Raw genomic sequence first — 15790 nt, forward strand, 5'->3', positions numbered from 1 at the left:
TTTTTTTTTTTTTTTTTTTTTTGTGTAAGGTTGAATAACAATTTAGTTACCCAAGTAACCCAAAATATATGTACAAACTAGATTAGGATCCGTGCTAGAATACGGGTTGAAATTCTTTTTATTTATATTATAATTTTAGAATAAAATATAATTTATATGATTGTTTAAAAAAAAAATTTTTGGATAAAACATTATGCAATAAAATCATATGCTATATATGATGGTTTAAAAAAACACATATTTTGTAAGTTTTATATTGTAAATTTAGCAATTTTATGTATGAGAAATGGTTATCTTAGTTGTTTGTTTTTATTTTATTTTTTGAACATGTTTGGTGAAAGTTTTTTAATATGGTCCATGCTTAGGTAATATTTTATTTTCAATTGCACAATAAGATCTCAGAAATCACGATTAAGTGTGATAAATTGCCAAGATTTTATTCTTTTAAACGTCTAACAGTATATTTTTATGCCTAAAAGTATATATTTTGTCACAATACATGGAATACTAAAAATTTAACTTTGGAAATTGTGTAAATCATTGGAATATTCTCATTAAGATGATTCTTTGGGATATTTTTAAGTGTATTCATATAGCCCACAGATTGACCAATTAATGTATGACATTTTTTGTAACCAACATATATTTAATCTATAACCTATTTTGTAACCAACTTATAAAAATTATATAATCTACAAAAAAAAAGTTAGGTACTTCCGTTTTATTATATAGACGATTCCTGCAGTCGCCTAACTTACAAAAAAATAAACAATGGTGGGATCTCATATAATCGTTTTAGAAATCATAACGAAATGACATTCATGGCTCCGAACTCCTTGAAGATGCTACAACATTAATTGGATTGGCCAGCCTCTGCCAATGAATTCACTCATTATAGAAACAAGTTTGTTGATTTTCTATTTGTTGTAAATTGTAATATTTCATGTGAGGCTGTTATGTTTTCCTTAATAATGAAGCTCTTGATAAAATGAATAATCCCCTTTTTAATAAAACGGAAATACACGACTTTAAATTGGTAAACTATATAATATTAATATAGGTTATAACTAAGATTAATTATTTGATAGGGTATATATATTAATTATCCGATAGTTATATAGATTTAGGATTATGATCCTCTTAAAAAGGATATTCCAAATAATAAAATAAAATCTCAAAGAATATTTAAGTAACCATACATAGACAAAAGATCTCAGAAATTAATAGGAATTAATCACTCTTCTGTAGATTACAAGTCATTTCCGATTATACTAAAAAAAAAATCTTACCTAACTTTATCATAAAATTTAGACTGAATAACGGGTCAAAATTTGAATATTTAAATTCATTTCATATATTTTTTGTTGAATTGTATAGTTTTATATACTATAATAAAAAATTTAATTTGATTTGGAATAATTTAAATTAATTTGTATATATTATTTAAAAAATTTAAATAATTTAATTTGGAATCTTTAAAAAGAGTTTAATTTTATATTTTTTAAAAATATCATAAATATATGATAGATCAAAAAGTGAAAAATTATAAACAGTCTAATTAGATTTGTTATAGCACGGGTCAATAATATGTCACTATAATATAAAAAAAATTCAAGAAATAAGATTTCTTGCTAGAGCACGGGTTAAAATTTCAAAAATATGATTTCTCGGTTTAAATTTAAGTTTGGAATAATGTTTTTTGGTAGACTTTCTCTGTCACGATGATTTTGACACACATACGTTGTATATTTAGTCATAAAATTAGTATGCGTTATACTATAGGTTAACTCATAGAATTAACAGTCAAAATACAATACATAATTTTAAACACTTAAAAAATCAAATAAAATTAACAAAAAAAATTAATTTTTTTATCACACAACTTATGCGTTATACCGCTGGTCAAAATCTAGATATACTAGAATATATCTTACAGAATAAATGTTATTTTAATAAGTTATATTCAGTATATGATTTCATGTCATAATATTCCATCCAAAAAAAACCTTTTAAAATAAATAAAATAATCACATATGCGATATTTTAAATAAAAAATTACTAAATAAACAAAATAAAAAAATTTCAATCCTTGCTCTAGCAAGGGTCATAGTCTAGTTATATTTAATATGACACGTTGATTCGTGACATAAAGTTTATTAGACTATTACGTTGTTGAAAAAATAAATTTTGTCCAACAAATGACACGTTTTTCGAATGGTTATTAGCCTATTCCTGTTACAACAAAGTCAAAGTATATACTGTATACTAGGATATATCCCGTGCATAAAGCACGGGTCAACATTTTTTAAAAAATTTATAATATAATAATAAAAATTATTGTTTTATTTTTTTTTTAAAATTATTTTGTTTGAGATAATATTTATTTTTAACTGTTATGTAAATCTATTAGTCTATTTAAATACTAATTATTTTAGAATATTATAGTATTTTATTTTTGACGTATTATTACAGTTTTATATTGTTTATTTGTTTTATTTGCATCATATTTTGTGAAATATAAAATAGTAATTTTAATATTATAATTGTGAGTAAATAAAAATTATTAATTTATCATCTATATAAATTTAGTTTTACTAACCCACCAATGTGGAAATTAAAATACGCATTTTCATACATTGAGTAATATATCTTCTTTTAAAAAATTCACATCACAACATATGCAGAAAAATATGCATTTTATTAATTATAAGTATTATATGAAAATTCTAAACAATTTGTAAATAAAATAAAATAAGGATGATATGAGAATCATAATTTGAAATCTTAACAAAATCTTCGAATTTAGTTATTAAAAATAATTGTATTGTATACTTAGATATAAAATCTTAGTTTTTAAAATTCTGATTGGTTTATATATTTTAAAAAAAATTAGTAATTTCGTCTATAATTTATTAGAGAGAGAAAATATTTTTTTAGATTTTTTTTAGATTTTTTAATATTTGATATGTGAGTGTTTTTTATTTTTAATTTAATTATATTTATTTAAATTAATTAATTAAGCTTAATTAATTTTTTCTAATGGCAATTGAATGTAATTTTTTACACATTTTAAGGTTAGTTTCATATTTGTACTTCTCAATTAATATAGTAGGATTTTAAGCAAAATAAATATTATTATCATTATTATTAAGTATGAAACATTACATAAAAATATAGAAAGATTACGTAAAAAATAATTAAATAAAGATTTTCTTACACTAGATAAAAAAAATTAACTCGTTAAATATCATTAACTTTGTTTTTATCAGTGTTCAAGAAAGTGCTAGGCGGTATGTGGGCGGTGACCCAGCGCCTAGCGCCTAGAACGACTAGTCGGGGTTTAGGCGTTTTAAGGTGGTTTAGGCGTTTACATTAAAAAATATTATATATATATAAAATTATGTAAAAAATATGTTAGAATAAATAAATAATAATAATTTATAAATTATAATTAGTAAAACTACATTTATTTAATTTAGATTAATGACATATGACCATTTATAAATATGTATATGAATATAAAACTTAAAAATTTAATTATATTTAGTTAAAAATAAAAAAAATATATAAAATAATATTATGTAATTTTTATGCGGTCTAAGCGGTCGTCTAGACGTCTGCTGAGCGCCTAGCGCCTAGACGGCGCCTAGGCGGCCGCCTAGACCGCTTTCTTGAACACTGGTTTTTTATTACAGTTACATATATTATTACAATTTCACCACTCCAATTTTTTGAAAAGTTTCATAGGCAAAATCATGGAGTAGTAGAGTCTAGAAACTTGAGGGAAAACAAAACATTGAACATCAACAATCTTTATCAACTCACAAGTGAACAATGATCCCAACAATCGCCGAGTAAGTCCCCGTGACCATAAGAACTAAACCCATCACAATAATCACCACCAAAACCACACTCTCAAACTCCATACATCTCCTATATCCGTTACTGATCTTTAGATAAATTGCACATGGAAATACTATCGAAGTAAAACTAGTCAAAAGTGCGCCTATAAGTGACATTACATACCCAAACAATGGCACAACAAGTGCAACCAATATTGTTCCTAAAACCAGCCCGGTTCCAGTCAACATACGAATGCTTCTCCTTTTATAGTTTGCTTTCATCAACCGCGTATTGATTGCTTCCATGATGGGGGAAAGGATTAACGCATATTTGGTTAGGGCGCTCACGATTGTGGTAGAGATTGCTATTATCGCGCTGACCTTATGTGTTGGAAGGTTTAAAGTGATTTGTGATTGCACCTCTTCTCCATACATTAGATATCCAAAGATTGCCATCACTCCATATATCATTGATGATAAGGCAAAGCTTATGAAAAGAATCTTTAAATACACAAAAATAAAACAAATTAAATAAAAAACAATCTTGGTACGTAACTAAGAATGTTTTCCATGACAAATATGAGTACCTTAGGGAAATGGTTTTTCTTCTTCATAGAATTGTAGATGGTTGGGAAGACAGGATGTGCTGTGTAGCAAACAAGATACAAACTAACTGCAGTGGGGATTCCTGGCCAGCTGACCAAAACACCTTTGTTTTTAAATCCGACACCTTCAACAGCGCCGATCCAAAAAATAGACATTACTAGTATTAGTATACAAGAAACTACGATCCCACCGGCTGATATATACGAGAGAAAAACATGTGTTTCCAACCAAACTGTTGGAACAACGATTAAAGAAGCGACAACGATAAACAAGTACTTTTTGTCGAGTATGAAACATCCACGAAATCGGATTGCCGCATGTGGAAACATGTGAGACATATTGTCAGCTTCTAAGATCAAGATTGCCGTGGCGACTAGGTACAGTTCGGTGTATATGAAGAAAGAGACTAATAACCGACCTTTCTTCCCAAACGCTTTGTACGCTATATCAGGGTAGCTACGAGTCGTAGGCTCGAGTTTAAGGCAACGTTGGAGGAGTAAACCAGTGTACCAAGTTGTAGCTCCAATTAGAAAAAAAGAATAGAATGCTAATCCATCCACCAGAGGAAAGTGCATAAGGAATAGCCAAGATTCCAACACCTAACACATATGTATAAAGCCTAAGAGTGGATTATATATAGTTCTATAAAAAAAGAAGTAGCACTATTATAATTTGATACCTGACAAAGAGTTCAAAGTGTTGAAACAAGCATGGACGGAGGAAACGCCAACGTCGCCGTTATTGTCGTCGGAATATTCCATCTCCGGGGGGTTTATACGTTTTTAATTGTTCTATTAAAGCAATTAAGACTCAACTCAAGTGTTCTTTAACCAAAAAAAAAAAAACTAAAAAGCTTGTAAACATGTCAATTATTGAGTAATGATGTGTGTGTGGAGTAACACATGCTTTGTGTTTTGCCAGTGTGCTTATGTTTATTTATAGTAAACCAAAATACTAAACCGAAAATTGGTTATTGAACCGGTTGAATGTGAAATCGGTTAAATATGAAACCGGTTAAATGTGAAACGGTTCGGAGTTTTATCTTCTTCTTCGTCAGAAAGAAAACACAAGATAACAGAGTTGCCACCAAAGCTCCCATTTTTATCCCCACCACACAGCAGAAGAAGAAGCTTTGAGGAATGAGAAGAAGATAGAGAGAGCTCAAAATTTTCGAATATGATTGTAACACTAAACCCTAGGATTCTCCATTTCTCCAAGCTCCATCCTCTTTCTCGTTCTTCTTCGTATATATACAGAACTCGAAATGTGTCTCTGACCACAAATTGTAAGCTTCAGAAGCCTGAGAATGGGAATCAGAGAAGCAGCGGAAATCTCACTAAGACCATTTCGCTTTCCGATTCGGCGCCGCCGGTTGTGGAAGAGACCGACGTGGAAGTTTCCGGCGATCGGGTTGTAAAGGGAGGTGGTAATGGTGGTGGAGGAGGAGGAGACGGAAGAGGGTTAGGGTTTTTGAAGAAGTTACCGAGAAAGGTTTTGTCAGTCTTGTCTAATTTGCCTCTTGCGATTACAGAAATGGCCACCATTGCTGCTCTTATGGCTCTTGGTAAGTCCTAATTCCTTGTTTTGGATGTTGGTTTTGTTGCATTAGGTATTTGAGAAACTGATAAAAAGTTTTCATCTTTTTAAAGGGACTGTGATTGAACAAGGTGAAACCCCTGATTTCTATTTCCAAAAGTATCCAGAGGATAATCCTGTGTTTGGGTTCTTCACTTGGAGATGGATTTTTACACTTGGGTTTGATCATATGTACTCTGCTCCTATCTTTCTTGGGATGTTGGTTCTTTTAGCTGCTTCACTTATGGCTTGTACTTATACTACTCAGATACCTTTGGTTAAGGTTGCTAGGAGGTTTGTGTTTTTCTTTTCTTCCTTTGTGCCCGTTTTGTAACTCCTTGTTTTCTAAAGAAGAAGAGCTCATGAGTTTAGTAAATTGCAGATGGAGTTTTCTGAAGTCAGATGAGGCAATTAAAAAGCAGGAGTTTGCAGATACTTTGCCAAGAGCATCTATTCAAGACTTGGGAATGATTTTGATGGGTGATGGATTTGAGGTTAGGATTACTTTTCTCCTTCTCAACTTCTTCTAGAGGTGTCTGTGAGGTTTTTGTTTGATTGTCTTGGTGTAAGTTGTAGTGATTTTTCAGTTTGTGTGTTCTGTAGGTATTTATGAAGGGTCCTTCATTGTATGCTTTTAAAGGTTTGGCTGGTCGATTTGCGCCTATTGGAGTACATATATCAATGCTTCTGATTATGGTGGGTGGAACCCTCAGTGCGACTGGGAGCTTTAGAGGCTCGGTCACAGTTCCTCAAGGGTTAAATTTTGTTATGGGAGATGTCTTAGCCCCAATTGGGTTTTTCTCAGTTCCAGCAGATGCTTTTAACACTGAAGTTCATGTTAATCGATTCACCATGGATTATTATGATAGTGGAGAGGTGAGTCTTTTGTTTTGCTTTCTCTGCTTTCTCTTCATGATTGAAATATCTTGTGACCATTCACAATTAAATAGAACTCTTTGTTTGATATTTTCTTTTCCCATGTTATGTAGATCTCACAGTATCACTCTGATCTTTCACTCCGTGACCTTAATGGGAAAGAGGTTCTGGGAAAAACAATTAGCGTTAATGATCCCTTGAGATATGGTGGGGTCACTATATACCAGACAGATTGGAGTTTCTCAGCCTTGCAGGTGACAAAGGATGGTGAAGGACCATTCAACTTGGCTATGGCACCTATTAAGATCAATGGAGACAAGAAGTTATATGGGACCTTCTTACCAGTTGGTGATACTAATGCTCCCAATGTCAAAGGAATGTAAGAACCTCTTTACCTTTGATGAACTTTTCTTTATAGCTAAGCCAACGAGAGTATAAGAGATGGAACTTATTCTTGGATTCTTTACATATTATATTTTGATGTGCCTTGTATAGGCCTTAAACTTTGCTCCTGTTGAGTTTTTTTCAGATCTATGCTAGCTCGGGATCTACAATCTATTGTTGTATATGATCTGGAAGGAAAATTCGCTGGAATAAGGAGACCAAACTCGAAGCTTCCCATTGAGGTTAATGGTATGAAGATCGTCATTGAAGATGCAATTGGAAGCACTGGTCTTGAGTTAAAGGTAAGAAACACTTCTTGAAATGGCACTGGCACATACAAAAAATGAGATCCTAGTTTCTTTCAATATAATATAACATCTTTTTTGTCTTGTTTCTCAGACTGACCCAGGAGTACCAGTGGTCTATGCTGGTTTTGGTGCTTTAATGCTCACAACCTGCATTAGTTACTTATCTCATTCACAGGTAAAAAGTAACACTAAAATCGTTATCAATCAAAGTCTTGTTTTATACCGATGTGTTCTGGCACTTGGGTCTACTAGATTTTGGTCTTCCACCTCTAGCAACCTCTTCATCATCTAACTCTGTTTTCCCTTTTTCTCTTATGTTTGTTTGAAACATTATATGAAGATATGGGCACTACAAAACGGAACAACATTGGTGGTCGGAGGAAGAACCAACAGAGCCAAGAACGAATTCCCTGATGACATGAATCGATTGCTCGATCAAGTTCCTGAGCTAATCAATAAGAACCCTTCAGTTGTCTCTGAGCAATCTTGATTAGCTCTTGGAACTCTGGTACATTTCAAGACAAAACCAATATAGTTGTACAGAATTATGAAAAAGGTATAGTTTTCAAGAACACATACACATTCTACAGGTTGCTGATCATATGGGAAGAGAGAGAGAGAGAGGAGCTATAGAAAGTTAGAAACTGAAACTTCAGAATTGATTTGCCTTGAGGTTTTGTCTGAAGAGTCAGAGTCTTAGCTTCTAGACCGTGAAGTTAGAGATAGATGGTGAATACTATTTTTTGTGGGTAGGTTTTCTTGTTTGTCAAGTTATATGATCTGTATGTATCTCTGTTAACTACAATTCATCGATACTACAATTGTTTTTTACTAGCTCTGTTATATTATCCTCTGTATAAATATTTTACCCTGTAAACAATAATATTATGCCGACAGAAAGTAAATAAAATAGTGTTTTTTGGGGCCAAACTGACAACAAAGTCAAGATCGTCTTCTTGTCTTTTGTCACAAATTGCTCATCAAACTCAAGATCGTCTAAAATCAGTAGCAACCATGGAGAAACCAAAGTTCAAGACTGTCCAAGAAGTGATTGCAGCCGGCGAAGGACTACCGGAGAGATATCTCCATGCACCCACCGGCGACGGAGAAAGTCAACCGCTTAATAGTCCCGTGCCGGAGATGGATATACCGGCCATCGATCTAAATCTTCTCCTCTGTTCTTCTGAAGAGGGTCAACAAGAATTGAAGAAACTATACTCGGCACTCTCTACATGGGGCGTTGTTCAGGTTTAACTCTCTTAATTTAGTGAAGATCAGAGTCATGAATCAATTTCTGTACAAGTTCTTGATTGAAGTAAACAAAGCAGGTGATGAATCATGGAATCAGTGAAGCGTTTCTTGACAAGATTTACAAGCTAACCAAGCAGTTCTTTGCGCTTCCGACCGAAGAGAAACAAAAGTGCGCGAGAGAGACAGGTAGTATCCAAGGATATGGAAACGATATGATTCTGTCGGATGACCAAGTTCTTGATTGGATCGACCGTTTGTTTCTCACTACTTACCCTGAAGATAAGCGTCAACTTAAGTTCTGGCCTCAAGTCCCAACCGAGTTTAGGTAAAAATACTTTGCAGACACCATCTTGGTTCATTTGACTCTGTTGATTTTGACAATAGTTACTTTCTTCAGTGAAACTTTACATGAATATACAATGAAGCAACGAGTAGTGATTCAGAAATTCTTTAAGGCTATGGCTAGATCGTTGGGATTAGAAGAGAACTGCTTTGTAGAGATGTATGGAGAAAATGCTATCATGAATGCAAGATTCAATTTCTTTCCTCCATGTCCGAGGCCAGACAAGGTTATAGGGATTAAACCGCACGCTGATGGCTCGGCTATCACACTTCTCTTACCAGACAAAGATGTCGAAGGGCTTCAGTTTCTCAAAGATGGGAAGTGGTATAAAGCTCCAATAGTCCCTGATACAATTCTGATCAATTTAGGAGACCAGATGGAGGTAACTTAAATCATATAGATATGTTTTTGTAAGATTGATTGGTGTAGGTTTGACATAATGATCTAATGTGTGTGTGGTCAGATAATGAGCAATGGGATATACAAGAGTCCGGTTCATAGAGTGGTTACAAACAGAGAAAAGGAAAGGATATCTTTGGCAATGTTTTGTGTACCGGGTCCAGACAAAGAGGTTCAGCCAGCGGATGGGCTTGTGTCTGAGGCAAGACCAAGATTGTATAAAACAGTTACCAAGTATGCGGAGCTCCACTACAAGTACTATCAACAGGGTCGAAGAACTATTGAAGCTGCATTGATCTAATAAAGTACTTTCATAAATGGGTCTGTTTGCTTGTTGTTACTTGGAACACTTGAACTTTAAGAACATATCGTTTGACGTTATATATCAAAGCTAATGATCAATGGTGGTGAGCAAAGCTCCTGGAATGAAATTGCCTTCTTTGATATGGACTCGTCAAATTAAAGGATTGGATAGTTCGGTGATGCTTTGCTAATCGCTTTACAATTGAGGCTACTTTAACCATTGATACAAAACCGTAACTACTGAACATAATAAGAAAAAACTGATTTATTGATAAAGGTTTGTTATATATCACAAGTTAAAAACGACTAAGAGCTTCCTCTAGTTCCAAAATAAAATAAACAACGACCACCACCAAAAACCTCAACAGATGCCACAAAATCCTTGACCGCCACAACGACCACCACCAAAACGACCACCGGTAAAAAGATTAGGAGGTCCACGACCACCGAAATAAGGACCACGACCACCGAAATAAGGACCACGACCACGACCATAACCACCTACAAAACGACCAAAATCGTTATATATATATTCCTCATCATAAGATGATTCATCCATAGGCACGCTCTCTGCCTCAGCCTTTACAAATCCAGTTTTAACTTCATTATTTGACCTAATCAATGAGATCAACAGATCCATCTTTTCTTCCATCTTATTAAGACGAACACCAAACCCTTCCAGTATCTCCATCGCATCAGATATTTTCTTCTCAACCGTCATGTCTTTCTTCTGGTTCTCCAAATTATCTTTAAGCGTCGACGTCGTGTCCTTAATCACACAAGGAGCTGCTTCAGCAGTGGTGGCGGATTTATTGTCCATGAAAAAGATGAGAAGAACGTCTCTAGGTTATAAAAAGAGAGAAAGCGCAAACCCTAGACAGCTGCTTAAGGAAGAAGGTATATGTAGAGTCTTTTTTTTTTTTTTTTTTTTTGACAATTGTAGAGTCTTTCTTTTTATAAGAGCTAATTGCGTAAAAACAAAGCCATTGAGCCATCTCTTTATCTTGTTATTTTGACAAATGTAATAAAAAAGTTATCTAATAAACTACAAATCTTAAAAGTAAAAAGATTACACTTTTTTCGAAAAGATATATGAACATATATTAATAAAAAAGAAATTATACAATAAATTACAAATCCTAAAACTAAAAAGATTATACTCACTATTTTTGAAAATATAAAATAATAAAAAATAATTTACTAGAAATCTTGGGATATTTATTGGGAAATCCCTCAAAATACCACAATTTAAGTTTTTTTCTAAGGAATAATACTATTAATTAATTTCAAAAAATATAGTAAACACAAAAATTTGATTATTTAGGGCGTAAAAATTATTTTATGTTTGGATTATAAATTTTATATAGGGTATAGTTTTTAGGGGTATCCTACTCTATTAACTGAGAAGTACATTTATAAAAATAACATTAAAAGTGTAAAAAAATATATTAGAATGCCATTAGAAATACTACAAAAAGGGTCTGATCATTAAGGATTACTAGGATAGTACCCGCGCTACGCTGCGGATTGTTTTTTATATTTTTTTATTATATACATTTTTATGTTTATTTTTTTATGTTGTTTGTAATTTTACTCTGTTAACTTTCTCATCACAGCTCATCAACCTATACGATCATTATAAATTTAATATTTTTCAAATAGATCAACATGTATAGGCAGACATTTAAGCAGCTCTTTCTCATAAAGCTAAAGAGTGTCAATCACTATTAAAAATAACTCACACTTGCTAATGCTCTTATAAGATAATTTTTGAAGAACACCAACCACATATATGAGCATAACAATGCACCATATTATGTTTTAATATATATATTTTTTTGTAAACATATTTTTAAAAGAACACACATTCTATGAACACATCAAATTCATATTTTCTATTTTTAACTAAGTTTTGGAAAATAGCTCTGCTCAGCTTAATAATTAAACTAAACCATAACAATTTAATAATTAATAACAACTCCATTTTTAGTATAATTTTTTTGTAAACACATTTTTTAAAACACATATAATGTAGACAAATCAAATTCATATTTTATACTTTAAACTATGTTTTGGAAATAGCGTTGCTCATTTCAATCATTAAACTAAACCGAACTAATAATTTAATAATAACAACTCTATTTTTAATATAATTTTTTTTTGTGAACACATTATTTAAAACACATATAATGTAGACACATCAAATTCATATTTTATATTTTTAACTAAGTTTTGGAAAATAGCGTTGCTCATTTCAATAATTAAACTAAACCGAACTAACAATTTAATAATAACAACTCCAGTTTTTAACTTAAAAAAAAATCCGTTTACGATCTCATGAATACGATTCAATAACTAATCCCAAGTCTAACTTAATAACTTCAAGATCAAAATCAACTTCCTAACAGCGCACTAAAAAAACCAAAGCCCCACTTCGACAAACCCACTCAAAACACTGAAACAGAGATTAGCTCAGTCACTCATTTTTAAAAAAGAGCAAGTGATATAAGCTTGTGTTTGTGCTAAAAAAACAGTAGAAATGGAGTCTCCATGGTTTACCCTTTGCTTCAGGGATAGCCCATTCTTCTTGTGTCAGGTATCTTCGTACACTTAATCGTTGTTTTTCTATTGGATTGCAGTCGCGGCTCTTTGCATTCAATATTGGATTGGATTTCGTTTTTAGTGAGTTCCTCTAAAGTGTAGATTGACAAAGAACCGATTTAAGTTCTTCTATATTGAGTTCAGTGGACTTATTTGAACCATTCTCAGCTTGTGCTTGTTTTAGAGGATCGGTGATCCCACACATACCTTTGCTCTTCAAGTAGAGCTCTACTTGAGGGTATCTATCACATATGTCACCCATTACTTCTTGAAAATTATTCACTTTCATTGTTCCTGAATTGTCCTTAACTGCTTTCTTGAATATATCAGCTATGTCTTCCTGCAAAAAACAATCACAATCCCAAAGCATAGGAAACAGAGAACCCCTATACACCATGAATAACTGCTAGCCCAATTTAGCTAGTTCATATTACAAGAAAACTCAGTACCATGAGACATTTGATTTCCCACCTGACCAATTTGTTTCATAAAATCTTTGAACTGGTACGGTTAAGAGGACATTTAGATAAACCCTTATTTTGTGAAGCTCCGGGAGAGAAGTTGATCGCCCGACGCACGGGAGGAGAGATGGCACCACAAGGCTTCGTGGAGAGTTAATGGCCGCTCCTCCTACCTTGTAACGGATCTTTGAGAATGTCCAATAGGGTTTGGTCCGATTCTAGCTAAGTTCAATTCCAAGAATGTCGAATACTCTCTTAGGGCTTTTCCTTTAGGTGGTTTTGTTGGATTCCCTGATAACGATCCAGACAGTGATATCCCTGTAGACGATAAAAACCTTCTCAAGAATCGACCGATTTGGGATAGAGTGATTGTGGTTTCAGCTGGGATCTTTGAAATCATTGATTCTCTTGAGATCCATTTTGGTTCCTATGTGTTCCTCTCTGTTTCCTCAATGATCCTATGTCTCTGTCTCTGTCTTAGAGTTTCGAGATCTTACCTCTTCTTCGGCCAATTTGGAACATAATAGATATTTTGGTTTTTTTTGGTTTGATATTTACACGTTGGCATTTTTGCTTAGGTGTATTGATTGTTATATTTTGATTTGCTATTCATTTTAAATAAGGTGTCAGTACATGCTTGAATTTAAAATATGATGTGTCAAGTTCTGGATAGAAACATACTACTTTTATTGTATTGATTAAAGGGAAAAATGCCAAAAAAAACCCGAAGTTATTTTTATTTAGACGTTTAATACCCAATGATTTTGCATTGGAATAAAAATACACCAAATAATAAAAATGTGTCATTTAAAACCCAAAATAATAAGTGTTGTTATTTTCATACCCACGATATTTCAACAAAATCAAAATTCCATTTTTATCCCTGATTTCCAATTAATTATTAAGATGTAACTGAAAAATTTTCGGTTTTCTGTTAACCATATCAAACCGAGAATTAATCCCGGTTATCTTTTTTTCTCTCTCTTCTTCCTCCTCTTTCTCTCTTCTTCATCGTCCTCTTGTTTCTGGAAATTTTCTGCTTTTTAAAGCAAAAGAAACTTAATCGATTCCTTTTTAAACCGGGAATTCTACTTCTTTCTTTTTTTCTTCCTCCTCCTCTCTCTAATCGTCGTCGTTTTATCTCCTTCTGACGATGCGTACAGATCCTGGAACTTGACGACAATGTTGGCTCGTCTGGGATAGATACTCGGACGAAGAATCGGAATCTGATATTGGAGTTCGATTCCTTTTTGGGTTACGTCTGCTTTGGATCCCAAACACCCTACGACAAATTCGATTCATTGTTTGTTCTAAGATTGTTTGAATTTCATATTATTTTTTGGGTTTCCGTCAAATTCAGACCAAGCACCAACACGAAAACATAGACACCATCAAGTAATTTCTGCTACAGAGAATAAGAAAACGAAATTAAAAAAAAAAAGAGAGACGCTATAACAAAAAAAATCAGAGCAAAATCTGATTGATACCTTTGAATATCATAATTGTTGTCACATTCTGCAAACGTTATCACTTCTCTAAAACACCTAATCTTCTCCCCTACGCGGGCACACACAGTCAAAAAAAGATTAAGTTTCTTTTGCTTTAGAAAGCAGAAAATTTCCAGAAACAAGAGGACGATTAAGAAGAGAGAAAGAGGAGGAAGAAGAGAGAAAAAAAATAGATAACTGGGATTAATTCTCGGTTTGATATGGTTAACAGAAAACCGAAAAATTTTCAGTTAAATCTTAATAATTAATTGGAAATCAGGGATAAAATTGAAATTTTGATTTTGTTAAAAAATCGTGAGTATGAAAATAACAACACTTATTATTTTGGGTTTTCAATAACACATTTTTATTATTTGATGTATTTTTATTCCAATGCAAAACCATTGGATATTAAACGTTCAAATAAAAATAACTTTGAGTTTTTTTTTGGCATTTTTTTTATTGATTAAAACCATTTAGTTAAGGTAGACGAAATATTAGGTTATTAAATTTGTTGCTAAAAAAAGGATATTTAAAAATATCGGCTATACCGTATAGCCCAGTTTGGTAATTTCAATAGAAATGCCTCTTAGTATGATATTTGACGTTTCCTATTGGACCGTGACAATAGCCTTAGCCCTTGTACTCAATCCAAGCTTTGTATTTATCTCCCACGCACCACTACTCAAATTCATTTTCTTAAATAATCACCGGTTTACTTTCCCAGTTATATAGTCTTTAATCCAATATATAACCGGCTTTCTCAAAAACCACTGGATCACACATCAACAAACTTGTCTTCCAAGTTGTGGAAGAACTCGACAGCGAGGAGAATGAGATGGTTGTTCGTCTTTTGTTCGGGTTACCTATTAAGGGAAACGATAAAATAAAGATGAAAGAATGTTTATGTAGCACGATAAATAATTGCAACCTTTTGTTAATGTTGTTTGAGATAAATCACGATAAACTACTTGGTTTGCTAGGTTTCAAAACTAATGAGCTCATCGTTGGTTTTTGTAAGGCCTTTGTTTGTGGTTTGGTTCAGGTGTTACTCGTTTTGGAGGCACCCCTTAGCTTGAAGTTGTAACCGGTACTCTCTTTCAAGAGATATATGAAATGGAAAAAGGTTTGTTAAAAAAAAAAAAAAAAATCACGATAAACCAACAAGGCAACAACTAACGAAATAAGTACTTTTATAAGTTTCTTTGCATTATGCAAAAATATTTTATGACAAAAATGAAAAAAAAAAAGGTACAGTACATGCAAACGAAAACGCGGAAAGCGTTTGAAACAATCAATTCTATCACCTTTGTTGGTTTCGTTAAGAAAACTGATGGAATTATGGAAACATCTT

At 32.6% G+C, this 15790-nt stretch overlaps 3 protein-coding genes and 1 pseudogene across 4 annotated transcripts; 2 read left to right on the forward strand and 2 right to left on the reverse strand.

The window, feature by feature from the left end:
• LOC104759866 (amino acid transporter ANT1-like) lies at positions 3822-4603 on the reverse strand. Its single transcript, XM_010482749.1, has 2 exons — positions 4430-4603; positions 3822-4343 (listed from the first exon to the last, which is right to left on the reverse strand). The coding sequence occupies exons 1-2, from the start codon at positions 4601-4603 to the stop codon at positions 3822-3824; spliced, it is 696 nt and encodes a 231-aa protein (XP_010481051.1).
• On the forward strand, positions 5625-8454 carry LOC104758238 (cytochrome c biogenesis protein CCS1, chloroplastic). Of its 2 annotated transcripts, XM_010481069.2 has the most exons (9): positions 5625-6012; positions 6098-6317; positions 6406-6517; positions 6627-6899; positions 7013-7278; positions 7429-7585; positions 7683-7766; positions 7932-8099; positions 8182-8454. In XM_010481069.2, the coding sequence occupies exons 1-8, from the start codon at positions 5625-5627 to the stop codon at positions 8079-8081; spliced, it is 1650 nt and encodes a 549-aa protein (XP_010479371.1). In that variant the 3' UTR covers positions 8082-8099; positions 8182-8454. The 2 variants fall into 2 exon arrangements, with proteins under 2 accessions (XP_010479371.1, XP_010479370.1); XM_010481068.2 differs by having other exon boundaries at positions 7932-8439.
• LOC104758237 (protein SRG1) lies at positions 8516-9986 on the forward strand. The gene is made up of 4 exons (XM_010481067.2): positions 8516-8839; positions 8920-9167; positions 9240-9567; positions 9649-9986. The coding sequence occupies exons 1-4, from the start codon at positions 8606-8608 to the stop codon at positions 9883-9885; spliced, it is 1047 nt and encodes a 348-aa protein (XP_010479369.1). The 5' UTR covers positions 8516-8605; the 3' UTR covers positions 9886-9986.
• On the reverse strand, positions 10135-10790 carry LOC104758240 (annotated as a pseudogene).

Source organism: Camelina sativa, chromosome 17, assembly GCF_000633955.1.
Source record: "Camelina sativa cultivar DH55 chromosome 17, Cs, whole genome shotgun sequence".
Classification (NCBI taxonomy): domain Eukaryota; kingdom Viridiplantae; phylum Streptophyta; class Magnoliopsida; order Brassicales; family Brassicaceae; genus Camelina; species Camelina sativa.

Bases quoted from the DNA above. Each gene is read 5' to 3' on its own strand.
- LOC104758237 (XM_010481067.2), top strand. From the start codon at position 8,606: ATGGAGAAACCAAAGTTCAAGACTGTCCAAGAAGTGATTGCAGCCGGC. The intron at 8,840-8,919 runs GTTTAACTCTCT...TAAACAAAGCAG, and splicing joins CTACATGGGGCGTTGTTCAG to GTGATGAATCATGGAATCAG. The intron at 9,168-9,239 runs GTAAAAATACTT...TACTTTCTTCAG, and splicing joins CAAGTCCCAACCGAGTTTAG to TGAAACTTTACATGAATATA.
- LOC104758238 (XM_010481069.2), top strand. From the start codon at position 5,625: ATGATTGTAACACTAAACCCTAGGATTCTCCATTTCTCCAAGCTCCAT. The intron at 6,518-6,626 runs GTTAGGATTACT...TGTGTTCTGTAG, and splicing joins TGATGGGTGATGGATTTGAG to GTATTTATGAAGGGTCCTTC. The intron at 7,279-7,428 runs GTAAGAACCTCT...AGTTTTTTTCAG, and splicing joins GCTCCCAATGTCAAAGGAAT to ATCTATGCTAGCTCGGGATC.
- LOC104759866 (XM_010482749.1), bottom strand. From the start codon at position 4,603: ATGTCTATTTTTTGGATCGGCGCTGTTGAAGGTGTCGGATTTAAAAAC. The intron at 4,344-4,429 runs GTACTCATATTT...GTGTATTTAAAG, and splicing joins AGAAAAACCATTTCCCTAAG to ATTCTTTTCATAAGCTTTGC.